Source organism: Nymphaea colorata, chromosome 12, assembly GCF_008831285.2.
Source record: "Nymphaea colorata isolate Beijing-Zhang1983 chromosome 12, ASM883128v2, whole genome shotgun sequence".
Classification (NCBI taxonomy): Eukaryota; Viridiplantae; Streptophyta; class Magnoliopsida; order Nymphaeales; family Nymphaeaceae; genus Nymphaea; species Nymphaea colorata.
The window spans coordinates 22,880,762-22,906,210 of record NC_045149.1 but is presented as its reverse complement, the minus strand read 5'-3'; the positions used below and the strand labels follow the sequence as shown (position 1 = coordinate 22,906,210).

General features: G+C 37.7%; 2 protein-coding genes across 5 annotated transcripts; one reads left to right on the top strand and one right to left on the bottom strand.

Annotated features, from left to right (window-relative positions):
* Positions 1-7,849: 7,849 nt before the first annotated feature.
* On the top strand, positions 7,850-8,531 carry LOC116266009 (cysteine proteinase inhibitor A-like). Its single transcript, XM_031647049.1, has 2 exons — positions 7,850-8,076; positions 8,185-8,531. Exons 1-2 carry the CDS (start codon positions 7,864-7,866, stop codon positions 8,368-8,370), a joined length of 399 nt encoding a protein of 132 aa, XP_031502909.1. The 5' UTR covers positions 7,850-7,863; the 3' UTR covers positions 8,371-8,531.
* Positions 8,532-11,796: 3,265 nt separating this feature from the next.
* On the bottom strand, positions 11,797-19,856 carry LOC116266008 (calcineurin B-like protein 1). 4 transcript variants are annotated; one of them, XM_031647044.2, is made up of 10 exons: positions 19,615-19,856; positions 19,007-19,066; positions 18,764-18,930; positions 16,390-16,472; positions 15,554-15,613; positions 15,211-15,319; positions 15,039-15,091; positions 14,237-14,317; positions 13,678-13,790; positions 11,797-12,571 (listed from the first exon to the last, which is right to left on the bottom strand). In XM_031647044.2, exons 3-10 carry the CDS (start codon positions 18,840-18,842, stop codon positions 12,508-12,510), a joined length of 642 nt encoding a protein of 213 aa, XP_031502904.1. In that variant the 5' UTR covers positions 18,843-18,930; positions 19,007-19,066; positions 19,615-19,856; the 3' UTR covers positions 11,797-12,507. The 4 variants fall into 4 exon arrangements, with proteins under 4 accessions (XP_031502904.1, XP_031502905.1, XP_031502907.1 ...); XM_031647045.2 differs by lacking the exon at positions 19,615-19,856 and adding an exon at positions 19,492-19,573; XM_031647047.2 differs by lacking the exon at positions 19,007-19,066.
* Positions 19,857-25,449: the final 5,593 nt, after the last annotated feature.

The following is a 25,449-nucleotide window of genomic DNA, read 5'->3' as shown; positions in this document are numbered from 1 at the left end:
GACCCACCATAATGCTGAAGTCTGAGGCCATTACCCAACCCTCCGTTTTCTAAAGTACTTTCAGTGTCTTGCCATGCTTCAACTTGTGCATCGGTGACCAAGACAAAAAAATTTGATGCATCGAAATTCGAAAAAAAGCGACCGGCAACCAACACAAGGTCAATCTACTGTGTCAACTCCGACAATTCTTTTTCTAAATGTATAGAATTTTTATGTATGTATTATTAGTTTATTAAAAACACATTACACACTGTAACAAAATCAGCCGGCAAGCAGGGGTGGAGGGAAAGGGGGGCTGACAGGGGCGTTCCCCCCCTCAGATTTTAAAAACTTAAAAAATTTATATATAAATCTAAAAAAAATTAGTTTAGTATATAAATAAAAAATTGAAAATCTTTATTTCGGCCCCGTTAAAATCTTGAAACTAGAGTTTGGCTCCTGCGATAAAAAAATTCATGGCTCCGCCCTTGGCAGCAGGTCTGCAGAATTTTTATCAGCCCATGCTCATTTAATGGAGGGGTAGAGATGCAAGTCGAAGGCGGATACAGATTGGTACACAGCAAGACACAGTGATACTATCAACAATGGTCCCATGGATGCAACTAAGCCAAATTTTGCCATGAGAAAGCTCGAAAAAGAAGTGAACCAATTTAAGTTCAACTTAGGAACCAACTTTTATATCCCTTCACATAATCTCATGAGCACTGGCCATATATATGCAGGCGCTGCGGCAGGTCATAAGTGGGGTCTCCATGAGACATATGCCCCACAGAGCCCACTGTTTGAAAGCTTAATTAAGTTAGGGTAAGTTTGGGTCTAGTTATATGGAACAGCCTCACGAGATCTGGGTTATTGCTCTATGGTCAATTGAAAATTTGTTAACCATATATTTAGTATCTTTGGAAGAAAATTTCTGGCTCTTCCTCTAACCATATGGAACGGGTCGTGAAGGCAGTTCAGTAAATCTCATTCACTAGTCTTTCTATGCATATATCATTTGAGTCAATGGCTGAGCAGCTAGGTGTAAAAATCTACTACAAAGACCCACCTGTTTCCCGCAATGGCCTGGCTTCGGCCATGATGAATCATTTTAAGAAGGACAAACACCATATGAGTGTTCCATGAATTTGTCTTAAATATTAAAGTAGATTAATGAAACAATAGTTGTTCTAAAGCTTCATGAGATTGTGCCTCCCTAGATCCAGGTCAAACTTATTAAGTATTCTGCCTTGGGGCCTAACCAAATTAAACTAGTGCTCCTCAGCTAAAAGCTTCCGACTCTACCACTAACGTGAAACTCAAATCTCCAACATAACATTTTGGCAAGGGTGGATGGAAGGGGGCCGGCAGGGGCCTTGGCCTCCTCATATTTTAAAAACTTAAAAAATTCCTAGCTCCGCCCCTGTCGGCAGGTCTGTAAAATATTTATCAGCCCCTGCTCATTTCAATGAGGGGCAAATATGCAAGTCGAAGACTAGTACAGATTGATACACACCGATACACAGTGATACTATGAACAATGGTCCCATGGATGCAACTAAGCCAAATTTTTTCATGAGGAAGCTTGAAAAAGAAGTGAACCAACTTTTACATCCCTTCACATAATCATATGAGCACTGGCCATATGCAGGGGCTGCGGCAGGTCGGTGGGGTCTCCCTAGGGCATATGCCCCACATAGCCCACTGTTTGAAAGCTTAATTTAGTGTTAGGGTAAACTTGGGTCTAGTTATATGGGATAGCCCTACAAGATCTGGGTCATTGTCTCATGATCAATTAAAAATTTGTTAACCATATATTTAGTGTTGTATGGAACAAAATTTCTGACTCCTCCCCTAACCATATGGTGACAATGAGAAGGAAAGGTTCATTTTTAATTGATATGTTTTAACTACATGTTGATGATGGAGCAGGCCGCGAAGGCAGTTCAGTTCATCTCATTCACTAGTTTTTTATGCATATATCATTTGAGTCAGTGGCTGAGAAGCTAGGTGTAAAAATCTGCCTACAAAGACCCACATGTTTCCCGCAATGGCCTTGCCTTCAGCCACAAGGAATCAATTCAAGAAGCACAAATACTATGTGAGTCCATGAATTTGTCTTAATGATTGGAGTAGATTAATGGAACAATAGTTGTTCTAATGTTTCGTGAGAACATGCCTCCCTGGATCTAGCTCAAAGTTATTAAGTATTCTGCCTCGGTCATAACCACATTAAATTAGTGCTCCTCAGCTAAAAGCTTCTGGCTTTGCCATTGATGTGAAACTCAAATCTCCAACATAACATGTAGGCAGGGGTGGAGAGAAGGGGGCCGACAGGGGCCTTGGCCTCCTCATAATTTATAAACTTTAAAAATTTATATGTAAATCTAAAAAATTCTAATTCAATATATATAAAAAATTTGAAAATTTCTGTTAAAATTTTGAAACTATAGTTTGGCCCAAATCAGCAATCAGCAATCAACAATCTTAACGTCTCCAAATCAGAAATCAGAAATATTAAAGGGGAATGAATCAGGCAAGGAGATAATGCACCACCAGCCAGTACTAATGTCTCAGAACATGGTAAGGATGACGTTGAACAAAAGGAGAGAATCAAGGCAAGAGATTGTAATCCAATTGAAAACGGTGGACTGAATTCAAATTTGAATTCATCCAAACTATGTATAAAATCGTATTTGAGTAAGGGAACCAATCATCAAAGATTTGATGACTGAGTTGTGGAGTAGGATTTTTTTGAACCACTTTAATTTTTGAGTCATCTTCTTTTCCTTTCTCCTTCTTTTTGTGGAGTAGGATTTTTCCGAACCACATTAATTTTTGAGTCATCTTCTTTTCCTTTCTCCTTCTTTTTTTCATGGTATCAGAGCTGTAGAAGCTTTCACCGGAAATTGGTCAGCTCGTCGAGAAGCCGACATTTTACAAGTGCCACAGCTACTGTCAAAGGAGGTCGCCCCATGCAAACTCGCCAGAAAGGGTCTTCCAGGTGTGACTTTCTCTAGGGCACTTTTTTGATTGGAGGCGATTCAGAGGTCGAGCTAGGTGGCGTTGGATTCAGGCAAGTGTATACTATTTTTGGACAAATTTTCAGATTTTTTGGACAATCCTTTGAAGAGAAACATGATTTACAAGTGTCGCAGGTCTTCAACATGTCGACATCTGCAGCTAAGTACCCCTATCCCTTCACCGTGAATGTGGCTAATTTTGTTTCAATCAAACTGTCACACAAAAATTTCTTGTTATGGAAAACGCAAATTCTTGGTCTCATAGAAAGCCAAGATCTGCTTGGGTTTATTGATGGAACGATTCTCATGCCATCTTCTACCATTGAATCCATTGAGAATGGTGAAATTGTGAGACGACCAAACCTTGATTATTCTGCTTGGAAAAAATAAGACTATCTTCTAAGAGGATGGCTCATTGGGTCTCTCACAGAAAAAGTCCTTGGACTTGTCGTGGGACTTGAAACCTCTGAACAAGTATGGAAAACCTTGACAAGAGCATTCGCTCGTGAGTCAAAGGACAAAAAAATCATGCTGACAAGAAAGCTACAACTCCACCGCAAACAAGATAAACCTATGACTGAATATGTTACTGGTTTTAAGGCCATATTTGATGAACTTGCAGTGATTGGGAAGCCTCTTGAGGATGACAACAAAGTTTTTTGGCTTGTTAATGGTCTCGAACTAGGATATGAGTTGTTCATGACTTCTATCCTCAAGCCGAAGGTTCCCTCATATCTTGATGCAGTGTCACTACTTCAAGGACATGAAACGATGAAGGACTTATATGCTGGAGTTGAACAACCAAATGGTCTTCTTCACACAACAATCCAACAATCAAACCAACAAAAAACGATACAACAATAATGGGCGCAATATCAATAACAACAATAGTCGGTTCAACTCTAAGGGACATGGGTTCAATCCTGCAACCCAGACACGAAATCAACAAGGATCGTCCAATGGAGAAACAAATAAACCTAAGGTACCGTGTCAGATTTGTGGCCTAAATAATTACAGTGCATTTAAATGTTATCACAGATTTGATCATACTTATCAGCCACGTGATATGCCACAAGCATTTGCTGCTATGAAAATTGCTCATCCTACTTATCAAGATTGGTTCCCTAGCACCAGAGCAAGCTCTCGTGTGATCGATGATCCAGGTAAACTCAAAAGCTGTATTCCATATAGAAAAACAAAAAAAATTATGGTAGGAAATAGCCAATATCTTGATATTACACATATCAGAGTTGCTGACATTCATATAGGGAACCAAACGATTGTTCTCGACAACGTGTTTGTAGTGCCTGATATTAAAAAAAATCTTATTTCTGTCATTCAACTTACTTCTTCTATGCCTTACATATTTGAATTCTCTTCCAATTTCTTTGCTATTAAGGACAAGGAGACCAAGGAAGTGACTGCAACAGGGTCCAGAGAAGGTGATCTGTGTGCCCTCAAGCCAAAACCAAAGAACGTGTTCTTTTCAACGAGATTTCGATCAGCTCCCTTTGAAGTTTGACACGGACGTCTAGGGCATCAACAACATAAAATATTAGAGTTCATGACTGCAAATAATTTGATTGCTATGACAGAAAGTGTGCCTAAACATTCTACTTGTTCTAGTTGTCAGATGGGGAAGGCGTGCCGACTCCCTTTTATTTCTGTTGAAGATGAGTGTGATTCATTATTTGCTAAAGTTCACTGTGATTTATGGGGACCAACTCTTATTGTTTCTTGTCAGAATATCAAATATTATGCTTTATTTGTGGATCAATTCTCTAGATATTCCTGAATTTATCCTTTGAAAAGAAAATCTGAATTTTTGCCAAGTTTCTTGAATTTCATAAAATGATTCAAACTCAATTTGATGCGAAGGTCAAGGTATTTCAAAGTGATGAGGAAGGTGAGTTTAATAGTTTGGTTCTCATGGATTACTTAAAGGAGAATGACATCAAACATCAAAAGTCTTGTCCTAAGACACCCAAACAAAATGGAACGGTGGAACGCAAGCATAGGTCGGTTACTGAATTGAGACTTGCTATGTTGTTTCATAGCTATCTTCTAACTCAATATTAGGTCGAGGCTTTCTCCACTGCAGTATGGCTTATCAACAGACTTCCCTCACAAATTTTACACATGCAAAGTCCATATGAACTGCTTTTCAAGAAACAACCTGATTATTCTTGTCTTCACACTTTTGGATCTAGATGCTATCCTTATCTTAGAGGATATACTAATCATAAATTTGAGCGCAAGTCTCTACCATGTGTGTTTCTCGGATATACCATCATAAAGGATATTGATGTCTGTATCTTCCCACTGGACGTGTATACATCTCACACCATGTCATATTCGACAAAACCATTTTTCCTTACCAAAATACCATGCCAACTCCTAGAACCATCACCTCCAATGCTGATTCTGTATCATTTTTAGACTCGTCCACTAACTATCATCATGAATCTCAACGTCTAGCCCAAATGCACAATCTCGAAGATCCTCCTTCACCGCCATTCGAAGAACCTCCTTCACCGCCACCTTCATCAATACCATTACCTTCCCCTCTCACTCTCCCTAACCCGAATCCCTCTCTTTCCACTTATTCTATGACTACTCGATCCAAATCAGACATTGTCAAACCTAATCCTAAGTATGTATTTACTGTCTCACCCATTCCAATCGAACCGTCACATTATACTCTTGCTCTCAAGCACCTAGGGTGACATCAAGCTATGAAAGAGGAAATGGCTGCTTTATAGGGAAATCACACTTGGGATCTTGTGCCTCCTACACCAGATATGTATGTGATTGGCAACCGATGGGTCTTCAAAACCAAACTGTAAGGTGACAAACAGCTTGAACGTCTTAAGGCCCAACTTGTAGCACAAGGATATAGTCAAGTTCAAGGTCTGGATTTCTTGGAAACTTTCTCTCCAGTGGTAAAATCTGCTACTATAAGAATTGTTCTTAGTCTCGCCCTTGCATTTGATTAGCCTTTCAAACAATTAAATGTCAAGAATGCATTTCTGAATGGTCATTTACATGAGCTAGTGTATATTGAGCAGCCTCCTGGATTTAAGGATCCATCCAAGCCACATCATGTTTGAATCAAGCTCTCTATGGATTAAAACAAGCTCTTCAGGCATGGTATGACAGATTTGCTCACATCCTGTTTTCTATGGATTTCATTGCTAGCGTCACCGATCCCTCTCTTTTCATTCGCAGACATGACAAATCTGTCACTATTTTGTTATTGTACATTGATGATATTATTCTTACGAGTAATTCTCATTCATTCATATCATCTTTTCTAACGACTGTCATACAACAATTTGCTATGAATGATCTAGGTGATCTGCATCATTTCTTGGGAATTCAAGTTGTACGCACTTCTGCTGGCCTATTCATGCATGAGTCTAAATATGCTCAAGATATTATTTCTCGAGCACAAATGCAACATTGTAAAACGGTGACCACACCTATTACTGCCCTATCAAAATCTTCTGCACAAGCTGATCCTCCTTGTTCAGATGCTATAACATATCAAAGTCTAGCAGGGGCATTACAATATCTGGCATTACAATATCTGACCCTTACATGGCCAGATCTCTCATATGCAGTCAACTTTGCATGCCAATTCATCCATGCTCCAATGATGAAACATTTCCAGCTCTTGAAACGGATTCTCCGATATGTTCGTGGCACGTGTCAATGTGGCATTCAGTTTTACAAATCCCAATATTTGACTCTCAAGGCTTATTCTGATGCAGACTGGGCTGGCTGCCCGAATACTCGTGATCAACCTCCGGCTATTGTACATTTCTTGGTCCAAATTGTATATCTTGGAGTTCAAAGAAGCAACCAACTGTTGCCCGCTCGTCATATAGGGCTCTCGCTGGGGCTGCTGCTGAAATTCAGTGGCTTACATTTATTTTGGCGTCTATCTCTCCAAAGCACCTATTCTATTGAGTGATAATATTTCGGCATTACATACCACTATCAAGCCAGTATTTCATTCACATATGAAACATTGGGAACTTGATTATCATTTCGTTCGAGAGCAAGCTGCGCTGGGCAATATGAACACACAATTTGTGACAATCGAAGGTCAGCTCGCTGATATGTTTACCAAACCACTACCTCAGCACCAGCTCACATTCCTTATTCGCTACCTTCGCTTACCTTGGCTTACGTCAACAATATTAAAGGGGAACTAATTAGGTAAGGAGAGCTAACGTCTCAGAACATGGTAACATAGCAGCTCATCATTCCATAAAATCAGGTGCCACCAATATTGCAAGGATACATATCAGGCAAGAAAGAAAAAACGAATCTTGATAGAAATGAGAGATTTAAGGATGACGTTGAACAAAAGGAGCGAAGGTTGTGATCCAATTGAAAACGTTGGACTGAATTCAAATTTGAATTCTGAACCACGTTAATTTTTGAGTCATCTTCTTTTCATTTCTCCTTCCTTTTTCAATGATAATCTATTATCTTAACATACTGTCCATGATCTGCTTTAAATCACAAATGAACATATTCTAAACCAAGTAATATTATGTGTCTTTGGGGCAGACATAGAGTTTCGGTCACTGTTCTAAAGAGAGCTCCATCCGAATTTTCCTTGGAACTTGTTGGGGAAATAGTAACACAAGCACTAGGCCCTTGACATTCAAAATATACAAGAAAGAGAGATTTCGTTGCTGGTAAGGACTCTAATGCTCATGCATGTTTCATGAGAAAGTATTGCGGTTACGAGAGAGAGAGAGAGAGAGAGAGAGAGAGAGAGGGAGGTCTCTTAGCTTATAAAAATCCTATGAGAAGCAATTCTTCGTGGCAAGCTAGAGAGAGGAAAATGGTTCCAATGTGGAAGGGAAAATGGTTGCAGTTTCTTCTCAAGATGGTCGTGCTCACGTACTTAATGCTCTTGGTTTTCCATCCAGATACTACCACCGCGATGGATACTCCTGGAGGAATTTCTGACTCCGGTAGCGACGGCGACGATCCCACTCATGACGTGGAAATCATACAGCTTGCTATATTTGCAGTTGAACAATTCTGCCAGCAGGTAATTGATCTTCTTTCCAGAAAATCGTTTATCCTTTCAGCAAATCTTCTTCCTAAGGCTAAGGGTGATCATGAGAAGACTTCATTGATCATTATCGTGTTCTTGTAGACGCCTGCAGCACCAATCAAGTTCTCGAGGGTCGTATCTGCAAGGACTCAAGTGGTGGAAGGAATCATATACTACTTGGTCATTGAGGCGGTTGACAACAAAGGAGAAATAGAGCAGTTTGAAGCCATGATATGGGTCAAGCCCTGGGAGAACTTCAGGCAGATTGTGGAGTTCAAGCAGATCTAGTGCAACACATATGGTGAAGAATCAGTTGTTTATAACACTAGATTTTTATGTTAAAGAAGCTGCCAATTCAAAGATCTCAATGTGAGATCTAATAATAAGCAAATAACTGTTGCCCTATCTCCTACTTGGAAAGAATAAAGTGATATAGATCTTAACTGCAAGTTTTGTGCACATTTTTTTGTATATCTTATTGTAGGATTCATTTAATGCCTACGAGTTGAGGAATCGTAGTTGGAATAGTTTGTGGCTATCGATCATAAGCAGCAATGACATATTCAGATGCATTTGAAGCTTTTTAATAAAGATACTGAAACATCAAGTTCGCCGCATTTTTACTTCCAATAGTTAATTATAAGTTAGAACTCACGATTTTGGATAGATCTCTCTCCCTCTCTCTCTCTCTCTCTCTCTCTCTCTCTCTCTAGTTTCATATTTTTCATGATTCCAGAACACGACTCGGTGTCGTACTATTTTCTCTTACATGGTTCTCATTTTCCATGGTTCCAAAGGACCACTTGGATTTAGACCATTTTAATGTCTTACATGGTTTGTATTTTCATGATTCCAAAGAACCCACTTAGGCTAGGAGTATTTTCTCCTACATGGTTCATATTTAAAGTCATTTCAATGAACCCACTTGGAGCTTCACCAAAGACGATGGTTCATATTTAAAGTCATTTCAATGAACCCACTTGGAGCTTCACCAAAGACGGCCTCCATGGAGAACGAGCAACCAGGGGCCATGGCCCTCCTCAAATTTTCCGACCGAAAAAAAAAGAAAAGAAAAAAAACTACATGCAATTTTAATACATTTTCATTTGCCTTTTAAAAATTATATTTTAATACCTGTTAAAAATTTGAAACTATAGTTTAGTTAGTCTAGAGAAAAATTCCTAGAGAATGAGACTTAAATAGTTGCGGCCATGAATGGCATGCTTGATCGCAGGGTGAAGACACTCAATATCTGATCAGGGATCCCTTCATTGCTGCCCTCACCAAAGTTGCTTTAGATTAGACCTAGGCAGCCAAGTACCCATCGGGTACCCGGGTTCGGGCCAGGGCCTGATGTGACCCGGCTCAGCTCGATCCAGTCCGTTTATAATTTAAAATATAAATTTTTAAATTTTTTAAAATTTAATAATATGTATTTTATTATTAAAAATATATTTTATATTACTAAAAAATTATTTTATAATAAAAAAATAAATTTGATTACCAAACGGGCTGAACCGAATTGGGCCCAAGGCCGGGACCCGGGCTATTGGACGGGGACCTGAGCCGGGTTTTACTAGGCCGGCCGGCCCAGCCCGTTGCCCAGGTCTACTTTCGATTACAGCTGGTTATACGCACGGTTGCCGATGCACACTTTGTTTTGCGCCAGTATGGTTAATAACTAAAATGTCACTTTTTGTTTTTGTTGAAAAATGAAAACTGAAAAGTTAAACCGCTCCTTTTTTTTTTTTTTTTTGGCATACATTCACATTGTCTTCCGACATGCAACTCTCTCCCGCCGTCGATCAGTGCCAAGGTTGGCGGAGCCTCCATCCCCGCAAAGTCAGCACAGAAGGCATCTCAAGACGCTGTGGATAACTCTTTTCGTAGGCCAACTTCCTTGAGATCGTTGCGCCACAATCTGAATCGAGAAACGATCAAGTGGCTGGTGAAAGCCATTTCTTTCGCGCTTGGCAACTGCTGTTTCGCAGCCTCTCTCACAGGTAGCCTGTCGGCTAGAGCTAAGCTTTCCACCGCGAGGTTTGACCAACTTTAAATGTTGGCCGGGCCATTCACTGGAAAGCAAATCATACTCATGTCCTAAAAAAGATTGTGTATGAATGTTTGTTATGAAGATTCAAATACGCTAGATGCAGGTTAAAAATTACGGTAAAAGCATTATAACCGCATCATAAACTGTTGTCATATATCACTATCATATATTAACTGTTTTAGCAAACTAATTTTTAACCATTCGACGCTACATATATAGTCGACACTTAGGTCAGACCAAACTCTTTATTTACATACGAAAACCCTTTCCAGGCATTTTTTCCAATGATCATCTCACTCCCAGTGTTACTGATGATACCAGATGTATGTGTGTGTGCGCTCCACCCCCCACCCAAACACACACACATATAAACACATTTTTTTTCATGAGTTTGGCAGGTTCAATTTTTGACGAATATACAAGTCCCCAACAAATATTTGATTTTTAACATTATTCTTAGGAACAAAATGAGCATGCCTCGTTTACATGCTCCTCCCTTTGCTACTTTAACTCAATTTCTTTTACGTGCTCCCCCCAATCTATAGCTTTGTTACCCACCGGTCTCTAAGTTTCTGTACTTGTAGATCTACTGAATGATGCCAAGCCTTCAAATCTATCACAGCATTCAATCTTTTCCAACTGCATTGTTGTTGTGAAGTATGGTAGTCAAAGCTTGCATGGAGTTTTTCAAAGAACAGGCCTATTGAGAAGAACAATGATTCTCAAATATGTCTCAAGTATGTAAATGACCTTATGGCTGATCCTTGGCATTACAGGTGGGCCTCGTTGCGTGACCAAAATCAAATACTTGAACCTGCTAGGTGCCACTCCACCATCACATATGCACCGGAAGTAGTTAAACCTGCTAAATTTGAGGATTTCTGGTATGCAGAACAAATATCTTCTAGTCACTCTTGAAATATACAGCCCAAGTGGTGGGCCAATCAAAGAGAACTGATACCAACACTGTCACATTTCACATTTTAATTCAATTTTTTTAATGCACAATAGGCAGAAGAGATGTTTATAATACTAGAACAAACCACATAAAACACTACTAGACTGTTTATTTTCATTATAAACAACACATATATGTATGGACCCACTTATACAAAATAGACATCTGGCCCTAACATATTTTCCCAAAAAGTTCATAAAACGAAAAGAAGACAGACTGAAGATGACACAGGCGCACAAACTTTTATCTTTACTCTTGCTTTGCATTCTCCCATTCTTTTTTTTTTTGCCTCTGTAAATACGTTTTTTGGTCAATAAATTCGGGAAAATCACCTCCCGGCATACTCCCTTTCTTTCTTTTGTCTCTTCCGCTGCTTATTTCTCCCATCTCCCTCATGTCTCTCTTACTCTTCGTCTCCTGCTGCAAGTCATCGCTTGACAGGCCTATATGTTTGGACCTTGAGTCGATCTCAATGCTGTGAACCATTGTACAAGTGAAACCTGCCTCCGGCGTACATATTCACTTACGCATAAATTTACAGCACCTGATTTGTCACACGCATTTGGGCGGATCATTTTGATAGGCCAATTTTAAAAATACCAGTGTTGACCATTAAAGGCCTATTTTAAAAAAGCACTAGGAAATACGAATTGCTGGCAACGAAAGAAAGACGACCCCTTTTCCCAACCCTCTAGTCTAGGAAAGAAGAAGACTTCAATCAGTCGGATCAACAATGCTTGTAGCATGAAGGTAGCTGAAAAAAGGAAAACAGGCGGAGGGGAGATTGGGAACAACACGCCTGAAAAAAAAAAATCATAGAAGCCTATACATCAAAACTAGTTAAAAGAAAATTTTCCAGACTGAACATGTTTTTTACACGGTTTTAGCATCATAGGAGCAGGCAATAGGCTCCATATTTACCACATCCAGTTATGGTTGTCCTACACTGCAAAACCCCAAGTACCCATTCCCCTTCTGTGAGAACTCTTTCTACTGCTTCCATGTCATGGCAAACACATCGAAGGTATCTAAGAATAGGCCGCTTTAAGTTGGAAGCTTCATCAGCCAGATATTAAGAGTCCTTGTGGGCAAGTAGCACAGGGTACATCTTCAAGTAATCCAAGAGAACAAAGGCTTGGGCGGATGTAGTTCAGAAACTTTCATCTTCATGGCCATGGTTTGAACACACTGAACTTCTAAAAACATTTACAATAAGAACTGATCAATTACAGAACCCTTGACAATCTTGTTACAGAATACAATCACTTGCCACCCAGAATCACAAAATATTACGAATCAATAAATCGGAAAACTTTTCCCTCCCTCTCTCTCACTCCCTCCAAGCCATTCTCTCTTTTGTGAAAAGGGGGAAAAAAATAAGAGTATACACTTGAAAGTAGCTTTTGCATAATACTCATGTTGCAATTTCATCAACTTCAGAATTGAACACAAAATTTGGAAAGGTAGTGGTTATATCCCTGCATGAGAAAGAAAAATATCAGTCAAAAGAAGCTAAAGGGTAAGAAAAGGAACTTAAAGAATTCTGAGCATGAAAGAAATGGTCTTTTAGCTCTATTCCAAGAGCATCAGACGGTTAAAATTCTTCCTAGCATCACCATTCCTCAAAGATTCTAGTTATGCACTATCAGTAACAATCTAATGCATAGATTTTGGAATGCAAAAAATTATAAGATGAGAGTGAGACAAAGCGCATCCCATAGTACCTGTTGAATTAGTGCTGACGTGCATCAAAGTTTTGTTTGCTAAATAACAGTTTTTACTGTTCAAGGACTGGTTTCCATATCCAAATTCTGGTCTGTGATATTATAACCCAGATAAGGGAACTCCATCACCCTAGTACCCTTGTAACTTAGTAGTCAGCTCCATGCACTTGGCTAATAGATAGGTGGTTGGGTTTGAGACAATTTAAGTTCAAGGGGGTCAAGAATTCAACAATCAGGTGAGATTAACTCAGGTGAGGTTATCAACAGAATCTGCTAAGATCTGCCTAACCATGTTTGCCAATTGAAAAAAAGGGAAAAAATGCTTTCAGAAAGACAAGATGCTTCTTCCAATGGTTCCCTTTGACCTAGTACTTGTTTCTGACAGAAAATCTCTGTTTTGTTTGACAGAATAGTTTTAAGCAGCTTTGATTGGGCATGTTCTTCAAGTTCGACATATCTAGTACCTACTAATCCTACTAATCAGTTCTTAGCAGATTCTGATTCATCTATACCATGGCATTTACCTCAAGGCAATTATTTGGAGACAACAGCATACCCGTAAACCCAAGGTTTGATCAAGATCTCTTGATTATGGTGCTGCAATTTTTTAAAATTTCTAAACATTATCAAATCAATACTTTGCATCCTCCATACATTTTTTATTCCACCAAATTGAAGAAAGTTCATCGCCACATACATAACACATACGACATCACAACCATGAACAAACTGTTATATCATGCTAAGCAAGAACGATGAGAGCCACTTGAATATAGAAATACACATATTTGTGCAAACGCAAGAAAACAAGCACACAAAACCAGGATGTAGCCATGACTAAACTAGGAAGAAATACTTACTTGAGGTAAGGAAGATTCATGATTTTCATCAGTGATGGGTTCCGAGAGACAAAGTTCTGCCACTCACATTTATCAATCTTCCCATCTTGGTTGACATCAGCTTCCAAAAATGTCTGGCAATTTTAAGAGTGACAGTGATATATTATTGAACTGTTCAACATAATTGCAGTGAGAAGCCCAGAAAGAAAAACGGAAAAGCTTATGCAAGATGGAGCTCCAAATAGTTTTAAATTTGTTATTGTGTTTGTAGCTTGAAAGCTTAAACTGACTAGGTGGTAGCAATTACTACATTAAAGCACTGAATAAACCTATAACACAGTTGAATACAAAACCATTTCAACTAGAATACAGGGAAAATTGATAAACAGGATCCGGATGCTTCTTTACTGCAAAAATCAATCAGTCAACATTTGCCATTTTGATCAACTTGCACACGTGAAATGAATATGGATCAGCTATCCATTCCAAACTCTTACATATGGACAAAAATGCAATTATGCAATTCCTTAACTCTAATAGAGCAGTTTATGACCGGATAATATAACAGAAAGAAGCTTACCTTGTCAAGTATTACTTCAATTGTCTCATCAGATAATCGCATTTCTGATTCACATAGAAGGGCAATCAACATTCGCTTAACCTGCAAAAGAAGATGAATCATGTAAATGTAAAGAGCTGTACACAGCAGAATGGATAACTGATGACACCTTACACAAAAATTTGTTCCAAAGACATACTTCAATACAGAAGCAAAGCAAAAAAGTAGGAAATTTGGCATTCTGGCATAAAAGTTTCATATTCCTGAAAGAGACATTCTTCACCCTTTAATTTCATTATCATTTACTGAAAAGGAAGCTAACACAAAGTACAAGGTTGTACTTCAAAGCCAACTTCCTTTTTCTGACACTCCTATTTCATTGCCATTGCTTTAGCGGTTTTCAGGGCCCATGTTAAAAGAATTAGGTCCTCTACAAAAATAGTAGCTACTCATTGGTAAGATCGATCTGCTTGCCGAATAAAGGATGGATGTAGTGAAATTAGTGCAGTAAGTGTAAAAGAAAGTACGAATATAAACCAACTAATAGGTACATATTCTGATAAACAAGAACGTAAGGGGAAGAATTTCTTATCATATTCAATACATACCATCGGGCATAAAAGATTTGCACTTTCATTTTCTAAAGCTTTTGCAGTCAAGAGGTCAGGCATCACATATTCATCAATACAAATTTATTCCTTTGTACCAAATTTGGAAAAGAGGGGCAGGAACATACAAGAAGCATTACGAACAAAATCGATAGTCTTAAGTTATTTCAAAAAACAGCATTCAGTCAATTGCAAATCCAAAACTTCTGTTTTACCTCTTGCCGCTCGATGAAGCCACTACCATCCAAATCATAAAGTCTAAATGAAACTGCAACATGATAAAAACAAGTTAAAGAGTTCTGAAGCTGAAAATAAAATGGGACACAAAAATGCAGCAGTGGCACAATAAGAAAGATACAGATGTATCAAGACGTGCGATCAACATACAGTCTATCTTATCCTGTTCTGATGCATTTGGGTGAAAGACACTGAGAGAGCGAACAAAGTCACCAAAATCAATGAGCCCCTTCTGCTTCACGTCAAACAGGTCAAAGATCTGTTCCAGACAATGCAACTATACCTCAGAACATAGGACAGTACAAGGAAAGAAACGCACTAGACGTAACTAATCAACAAGAAAAAGTGGGACAGGAGCATTCAAAGCACACACCCACACCCACACAAAAAGGGAGACAAAGTGTGTAAAATGTGCAGAATATTTATCAAGCATGGATGACAATTGTTGCAATAAAATTTGAATTAAACAAATTAAAGTGACATTCAAGGTTACCCGGTTTGCAAATAGGTTCTCCTTCTTTCTGTTCTTGAAGAGAGCTAAATGGAGCTCTTCCTACATTCAAACACAAATAAGGTAATGTAAAAGAAACATTTATCAAGAGATCAGCCTAGTTGCTTATAGCTAAACAGGACAAAAGAATATTGTAGAATGATTATGCAGACCTCTGAAGAACTAAATGGCACCACACAAACACCAAACCAGGGAAAATGTTTTGGAAAAGAAAAGAGAAGCAACCTCTGATAAAGTGAACCACCTGACTAGAAGGACCGAGGACACATGTTAGACTAGCACAAAGGTTATTAATTTGAGGATGTGAAGCAGTTCCACTTCACAACTTCTAAGCAAACATTTGTGGAATCATGTGGATACTGACATGATTTTAGATTTCTTGCTGATGGGCTCATAAACATATCTCTTCAGAGTCTCAGACCAACCAATGAAGCAGATTGAGCACCCTAGTTACATTAAACTGTCAACATCACTTGGACAGAGCATATCATATTTGATCCTTTATTAAGGTTAGACCACTGAGATCCCAATAACGCAAGGGACATGCTTATGTAGTACATACAACCTTACCCATGGCCATATCTCTAGTCTTTCAAGAATCTTTCTGACATTATCCACAATGCCTTTCTAAGCATCCAAGGATACAAAAGGTATAAATGCTCCAGAGACAAAAGCGTAAAAATGAAGTTAACAGTACTCAAACAGGTAAGATCACATGAAACATGCGATTCAGAATTTCCAAATGCATGATTAGTAAAAGATGCATATAAGAGAAAGCAAAATGTCCAAATAAGATGGCGTAAGTGCTGGTGGATTACCTTGTTTATTAATCCATCATCAACAACAGAACTACTGATACTCTTAAACAGCTCAAAAAGAGCCTCCACTTCACTAACACTGACTGTGAACAAGAACATGAAACATCAGCTATCACCAGCAAGGCATCAGGCACAAGTCACAGAGAAAAGTTGCAAAAGGAAATCCACTGAAATAAAAAATACCGAACAAGGAAATCCACTGAAATAAAAAATACCAAATGTAGAGAATTTTGGAGCAACACCTAAAAGAAAAAGCATTTTCATGTGAAAACATGGACTTCTAACAGCAGACAAATATTGTCATTGGCAATTTCTAGGCAAGATTTGTTTCAGGATTTCTTTTTCCAAGATAAATAAAAAAGTTTAACATGCAAATAATATGAAAACAGGTCATACATTCACAAAATACTACTTTTTCTAGTATTTTTGTCATAAGAAAATTCTAAAGAAACAAGCACAAAGGATTGAAAACATAGAAGAAGCTAAAAGAAAGAAATAACGTGCTTAAAAATATGAACGTGGGTTCTTTAGAAAACAACAGAAAGCTACAGGATTATCTCATGTTAATAATGGCAACATTCATGCTCAAATTTTCGTTTGGGTTTCCAGCCAGCTTGAAAATGATGATAATATCATGGAATTTTCAAAATATCGGTCATAGGTGATATGCTTCCATCTAAGCTTCCAGAGAAATTGATACTGTAAATAACAAGAAAAAGAGTATTATTTTCCATTCGTTCATCATAAAAACAAAATGAAAAACAGGAAACAGACCTGAAAATAAGCGCAAATATGTGTTACCAACTTCCAATTAATCCTGTTCTCTCATATATTTGGTAGCCCCATTATTATTTTCGACTAACACCCCCTTATTGCTTTCGACTTACACATCCCAGAACATGATTTAAACATTGTCGTGGCTTTGTCAGACAGCAATATTCAATATGAGGGCACAACCCCTTAGATTTCCCATTTACATGGAAGTGCATATCAGTTTATGAAAGATGTAATATTGTAATGTCATCTTCTCTATAGTAAAGTGCACCAACATACTAGTTCGTGTTTTGTTAAGTTCTTTGTTTACAAGCAATCCTACATCTCACAAGCCAATCAAGCGTACTAAGAAAGTATTGCTTTCACCAAAGGATAATCTCAATGAAAATCGTTGTGACAAACTGCATTAGGATTATCATAATTTAAACTAGCAGTACATGGAGATATTATAAAGTGAATGGTAAGTTGCATGCTTGTCAGTTGCTATTCCCTCATACTGAATGCATTCACCATATTGTTCACGTGCATCAAAGGTAATCTAAGTAAAATATCCGCATCTAGCAAAACAGAAGAAAACAAAATAAACAACAATTTGAGTAGGAAGCATATCATTATAGTTGGACAGATAAATAAAAATAATCCCCTCATACCATAGACAATGACATGACAAGACCGATTAGTAATGGATCACAATATCCAACTAAAATATATACAAACAACAATAGGGTACATTAATTGTTTTAATCAAAACAACATAATTAAAGCATTAAGCATACAAGGATTAACGGAATAATCATATGGCCAATATTATAAAATGGGTCCTGCGGCCATTATGAAAAACAGACTTCCTGCACCTCAAGTGACAATTATACAAACACTTCTCTTGACTTCTGTACGAGCACTGATCTAACACTGGCCCAAAACCTAAAGAAGAAACTTCATAAGTGGTCCTTACGGATTTGATACATCGTTGTTGTACAGACATAGAACACTTCTCCAAAGCTGATATCAACTCCAGGTTCATCTAGTTCAACAAACATTGCTTATTCCTTCTTACTATTTTTTTCATTAGGTCTAAACTGCAAAGCCACAAGATTATACACAACGCTTTATGATGTGAACCATCTGAATCCTTTGAATAAATTTATCCTAATTTAGGGTTATTGAGCTAAGAAAATCACATACTTTTCAGTTCTATTAAGTTGCATGATCAACTGGACAGACAAACTATAGACGCTGAATCTGAATCACTCCAATCAGAAAGCAGATAACAAATTAGGTGCTATTCTTTTGTTCCTGCTATTAATGGGGTTTAGGTAAGGCAGCGTCATTCTTTGAATTCAGTAATTCAATCTAACTACCATATTTAATGCCTGGGACCAAAACCTTTAATTTCTTGCACCGCACGGGGTCATTAGAACCCCCTAAACTTACGATTTCATTTTCACTCTATAGATGGAACTGGTCACATAGGTAGGAAGCACCTCACGACAAATCTATAGCGCGGGGTCAAAGACCATTTTCATATGAAAAACAAAGAAGACCAAATAAGCCATGAAATTAATAAAAGGAAGGAAAACATCGCTCAGAATAAACTCACAAGCTGTTTGTGCCGCCAGAACCGTGGGGTCTTCATATCCTGGAAATTGTCTCCTAACCGTTGATTGGAAGCAACCCATTTGGCGTAAAGAAGTGACTTAGAGCCTAAATAACTCGAAGCGGCCAACAGACGTAGATAACATGAAAATGCCCCAAAAACATCTCCACCTGTTAAACAGAACAGCAAACAGTCAGATGATAAAAGAGAACGAGAGTTTCCGAACGAAGCAAGAAATCATCTTACCATCATCACGAAAAAACCAATCAACGAAGATCACGTAGAGTCAGTCCAAAAAAAATCCACCTAAGAATCAACAAAAAAAAAAAAAAAGAGAAAACTGTAATGATTATACTCACTGCAGTTTTAAATAAAATTCAACCACAAATATTTTCCGGCAACAATTAAGCCAATACACGAAAGCAACCACGAAAATTATATCGACTAGGCTCACGTAAGAAGCACTAAAAAGATAAACTTAAAATTCTTGGAAGAAAAAGGAAGATCTACGAAATGAAACCCCGCAACCGAAACCAAATGATGAACACGTTTCGAGCCTGATTAATGCGGACCGAATGAGTAACAAAAGAACAAAAGACAGAAGTACTGAACACCCCGTTCAAAGAAAACTACCAACCGAACGGACAATGTATGATGAAAACCTAAAATTCACAAAAGCTAACACAGTTTGTTACGAAACAAGAAAGAAACGAGAAGCAAGCGACACTTACAAGACAACCCGAAAACCCACACCCTCGCACACCAGGTCTCCTCGTAACCGAGACGACCAATCCGCCCAAGGAACTACTCGAAATGATACGCTAAGCTAAAACAAGACGGTGGGAAAGGCTCACCGACAAGAAGAAGACGATGATGGACTCCGAACAGGACTCGTCGGCGACGCGACTGCTTCGACCCGCAGTTTTTCTTTTACATTTCTAAAGAGAGAAATCAGCAGGCCATGGATCGAGATTCCCGGGCCAAAAAATTTTCTCCCTCCTCCTTGGATTCAAACTCAAAAGGGAAAGCGAGATTTCGGCTTTTAAAATAAATCAGGGAGAAAGAGAGAAGGCAGCAACGATTCGCCACCTTCCGCCTTTCGCTCTTGATGCTGCTGACACCGCCATCGCGCCTTTAAGTACGAGGGGGGTGAAACGAGCAATTACCATTGCGTCCTTAAGCAAAGAAACAAGGACAAATATGTCCACGCGTCAATTTCATGTATTTTCCTTTCAAATTAGCCCCTCCCAGCTTAAGCATATTCTACAATGTCTTCTACTTTCTCGTTTTAACAAAATGGCGTTTGTATGTGTTATTTTTTTGTTTATTTTTTCTATAAAATAATAGCACTGGCGAAAAACTTGTACATATTTAGAACTCTAAGTTTAAATTTCAAATTTTAAAGAGAACTTATTAAAAATTAATAAAATTTTTATAAATAACAGAATAATACTGTCCATAAAAGAGTTCAAAATGTCACCTAACTCTTCCTCTTCCTCTTTTTAAGATACAACTTCTTCTTCTTCCTACTTTTGATAGTACTTAAGTAGCTCTGATATTGTACATGGGCTCTATTTAATAAGTTTTGTTTTTAAATGATTCAATTTTCTAAATGTGTTTGCATGTGCTTAATTGAAGGTGATCATATGTTTGAGTTTGAAAATGTGTTTTCAAAGTTTAAAAATATTAAAATGACCTTGCATGATAAAGGTGGCTTAAGGGCAAAAATGAAAAATGAAAAAAAAAACAGCAACAATCCTCATGCAATGTCGAAGGGGCCGAACATGCAGGTGGATGGACGGTTGGAACCCGACACCCAGCATGCCCTTGTGCCTAATTGCTCATTTATTAAAATTTACTGTTCATCAAGTTAAGACTTTTGTGTGATCTTGATTTTGCATTGATAAAACGTTAAACAAGTTAAGAATTTTATGCGATCTTCATTTAGCATTGATAAAATTTTAATCTAAAATTTGTAAACTAAGATTCTTGAATACATTCAAAATAATATTTACTTGTTTTCTAGTGGAGATGAGGAACACTAATCCTATAGATTGGATGTGAGTGTATCATGAATCATGAATTTATTCTAAGGCTCAGAGCAGAATCATGAAACACTCACATCATATTCTATCTGTCAAAGGCTTTCTTAAAGAAAAACTAATATTTAAATTACTAATTGATTATGAAAATACTAATATATAAATAAGCAATTTATTTTGAGTTTAAGTACGCTCGTATAGCTTCAAGGGGCATAATGTAGCTGGTCGGGCTAGAGGTTTGTAAAAGGCAGGTCTCTAGTTCGATTCCCGTGGATGTTATGTTATTGTGTCTTAAGGCGATAGAGCGCGGTATCCAAGTTGAAAGAATGTCTCATTCTATCACTAACATCGACGCAACTCAGGACATCGGAGGCAGGGGGAATGGGGGGCCTTCAGGCTTCGCTTCGGGCGGTGGGATTGACCCTCTCTCTCACCCATGAGGTTTAGTTTAGAGATTTGGAACATGAGTATTGATAATTTTAGTGAATAGGAGGTTCAGTTTCTGACTCATTATCTATCTCAAACACAAACATGGCATGCTAGAGTGTGTCAAACATGACCTATTAATTGCACTTTCAGTTGACACGTAAACCAATATTAGGTACGCAATATGCATCAAAAGAGTGCCCTTTCATTTGAAATTCACATTGTGCATGACATAGTGGATGGCAACGATATGTATCTCAAATGGGCACTATATGTTAGAAAAAATATATATATTATAGAAGGGTCAACTCTCCTATGCGCCCTAACGAGTTTGACTTAGTTGGGTGGAACGGCGGCTAGTATGAAGGCAGGTTGGATTTCCACCATGTTCAAACAAATCATGGTATGTAAGGTGGGAAAGTAGTTTTTCCAACTTTAAGATCAAGAGAGTTTCAGGATTTGGGTGATCTTTCACTACACACTTCGATTAGAGTGTCGCACATGCTTTGTAGTTCAAAAAATAGCATCAACAAGAATCTTACATGTTACTCGGACCAACCAGCTATACTGCATCTCTCAAGCTATACATATTGAAACAAACATCGATCTTAAAGGCAAGAGTACTAACCCCAAAGCTTTACATTAGTGAGCCAACAATTAAATCTCTTGGTTTGAGTGCAGTGTCCACGAGTAAAAATTGTGGAAAGGAGTCGTACTTTACTTTTCCGGCGTTCCGTGTTTGTGTGGGTGGGCAGGGAGAAGAAGGATTTGGACAAGGATGGCATGGACAACACAGTGATGCAGCACCAGGCCCCCACTGTTCCGTGGTAGAGGCTTTTCTTCCTATGAGTTTAAGCTCGGTTTCCAAATATAATATGGGTATAACCCTAAATAGAGCTTGCACTTTCGAAATATCCCAATTGTGGCGGTGGCGGATTGGCCCTGCGCCGACAGTGGCGATGGGATGCTGCCAATGAACACACGCTGTTGGAGATGTTCTCCACTGCGAGGGAGGAGGAGACGCGAGCGGAGAAAATATGCGTGAGAGGGAAAAATCGAGAGCAGTCAATCGGGTGAAATTTCACCCGCTCAAAAGTCTGACCTCACAGGTTGAACTTTTGAGCGTGTGAAATTTCACCCGATCAAATAACATTTAAACAGGTGAAATTTTACGCCATTTGATACGGCGTGAGACGAGCGGGTGAAATTTCACCCGCCCGTACAGATTTCAACCGATGCACATGAAAATTCTTGCGCATCAAACGGACCCTTACATTCATGTGTATGAGATCTTTGAAGGGGTATGGAACACTAATAAAGTGTTTGATGAATTTGTCTCAAAGAGTTTACTAAATTCATGGAACACCTCATATTACGTTATCCTAGATGTTAACTCCACATATTTGAGGTTTGAACGCCCCCAATCCAACCTCAAAATCCATGGAGGTTTTTAAGAAGCTGCTTGGATCTAAGATCTATATTGATGTTGTGAGAAGCTGAAATCCACAATTTACTAATTTAAATGATGCATGTCATGCATGGATATCTGATCACTTGTACGAGGGACACAAACTTAACTTTAAGGGTTGTTTGGTAGCAGAGCACTTTGTGAGTATCCCATAAATCTGTCTTAAAGATTAAGGTATGTTCATAGAACACCAGAACTATTGTTCTTTCATGATGCAGTTGCATAGTGTCCTTACTGTCAAACTACCGTTTAATGGTCTAAGACATGAGACATAAGACAATGAACAACTTAACAGTGAAGAAAATTTTTGTCATAGTCATGTGAGGACATAGCATATAACTTATTCAAAGTGAGGAGACATTGGTAAACTCAAGTGAAAAATGTCTTCTTCTCAATTAAACATGACTTTGACTTTAAAAATAATCATTGGGTGTTTTTTTTTAATGTTTACTAAGGAAAACTATTTTCAAAGTAAAACCCCCAAAGCCATACCATTATATATATGTAAGGTTTTTGCTTCAGAGTTTGGATGGATCTATAGTATATCTTTTAACTTGGGTGTCGTGTTTGCTACTATTTACAATATATAATTAGAGTAACACACCAGAGCATAACAATGATCACGACGGCTTGATTGAGCTATGCTCTTGGAGACAATAATTACTGAATCTTAAAACTCTAAGAATTCAAGACGTCCAAGACAATAAAAAAAATTCTTTTTTTTTTCTCAAAAGAAAAAGGAATTTTGATATCTCCAATTTGAAATAATATTAAAAATTTCAATTATTCATTGTCACGCGCTCTCCCTCTACTCTTAGATTAAGACTTTTTAAAACATAGAGAAAATAAGTATTTTTAAGCACGCATGGCCATAGGTCCGACTTGAGATGCTTAGTTTAATAAATTAACAGATTCAGTTTTTAGCTCTTGTGCAATCAAGCAAGCTCAAATACGTGGACTAAAAATCCTTGACTTTCAATAAAACATTATAAAATGATGAGATTCTTTTCTTCCAAATTGGCAAAACTAAGAAGCAAGACTTATTAATATTAAAAAATAATTTAGACGTGTATATGAAGTTACTAACAAAGCTAATACTGAGGTTACTTAACCCCAAAATAATAGTTTTGTGATCAAACAGTCCAAACTGGATAGTGTTAAATATGTAAATGAATTGGGTATTATCCGTTTGCCGATCTAATTTGAAATTTGCTTAGTTAGGTTTGATGAAGAACTGTGGATCCAATTTTTCATCGAATTGAGATTCAATAAGCAATCTTATTTTTTAGGAAGACAAGGGGTTAGATATAAGTTTCGGTTTTTTTCTTAAGCAGTAGGATGAAATACTTCTCCTAATCATTGAAAAAATTCAGCAAGCAATTCAATAACCAAATTTAAGTTCGAATTTGAGTATATGATATCCGAATCAAGCCGAAGTCATATGAAAATATCAATTCAAGCTAGAATCCAAATCTAAAACAGATTGCGTAGAGTCCAATTGATCCCAATTAAAAGAAAGGCCGATGAGCTTAATTATTTCTATGCTTTGATAAAAATGGTTGACCATGAAAAACATCTTGTTCTTTGTTCTTTTACTGTCACATCACAGGTGAAATGACATAACAAACAATTTGCTTCGATCAATTATTCTTTGTTCTTTCACTGTCACATCACATGGGAAATGACATAACAAACAATTTGCTTCGATCAATATTACCAGCAGCAGAAAAGTTAAAAACACAGATTATGATCATTTTATAGATGCTAATAAAATAAACAAGACATATAAAATGCTACCATTATAGTCCACGTGGCTAATGTTCTAAAAAATAAGAACTTTTGTCAAACTTTTTTACCTTTTTATTAGGTCACTATTTTGTTTTGTTTTTTTTTAATTTTCATAATGACTTGCCGCGTTTCTGACAGATTCTGAAGACACTTACACAATATTCATACTATCAAATTACCTTTCTAAAGTCAGCCTCTGTGGTGAACTGAAGATGCTCTATAACTACACCCAACCCTCAAAGTTGCAGCCCTAAGCAGAGGAAAAGAGGGAGGTACCTGGAAGAGTTCCCACTGCTAAAAGAGAATGACCAGTAACAAACCCTTTGTTAGCAAAATCTACAAGCCATTTTCTCCGCCTTGCAAGCCATATTTTTTCTGGAATAAGAAATTGTTTGTGGACACTTTAAAATTGTTATGAAATATGAACACAATATTTTATTTGTATGTTTTACAATGGTCCAAGCCTCCAAACACTTAAATTGTCAGTTAAATAACTTTTAAGTTGAATGAGATCATAACTTCATTACCAACATTCTACAATTTATACAACTAATATTCAATAACATATTCAAAGGAATTTAGTTAGACTTGTCACCCCTTGTGGGTCTCATATATATATATGTGTGTGTGTGTGTGTGTGGTGTACATTTGAAAACATTTTAAAGGCATTTGTTTGTTAAAAAAAGTTAGGTCAACCTTAAGTGTCTTGTGGTGTCACCCTCGCCACCCTTCAACTTATATGTTAGTAACTCCTTTTTTGCAGTATAGAAAGTTGACACCTCGAGAATTTCAAACTGATTGCCTATAAATCACTTCTTTGTCCGTTGCACCAACCTCATTGGAGACAAACAAAAGTAAGGTTCATCACAATTAGTGTAAGATAATACAAACATGATTACATAACTTCTAGAAAAAAGGATGCCTTTGATTTACCTTTTTAGAGAAGGGTGATAAGCTGTAACCTT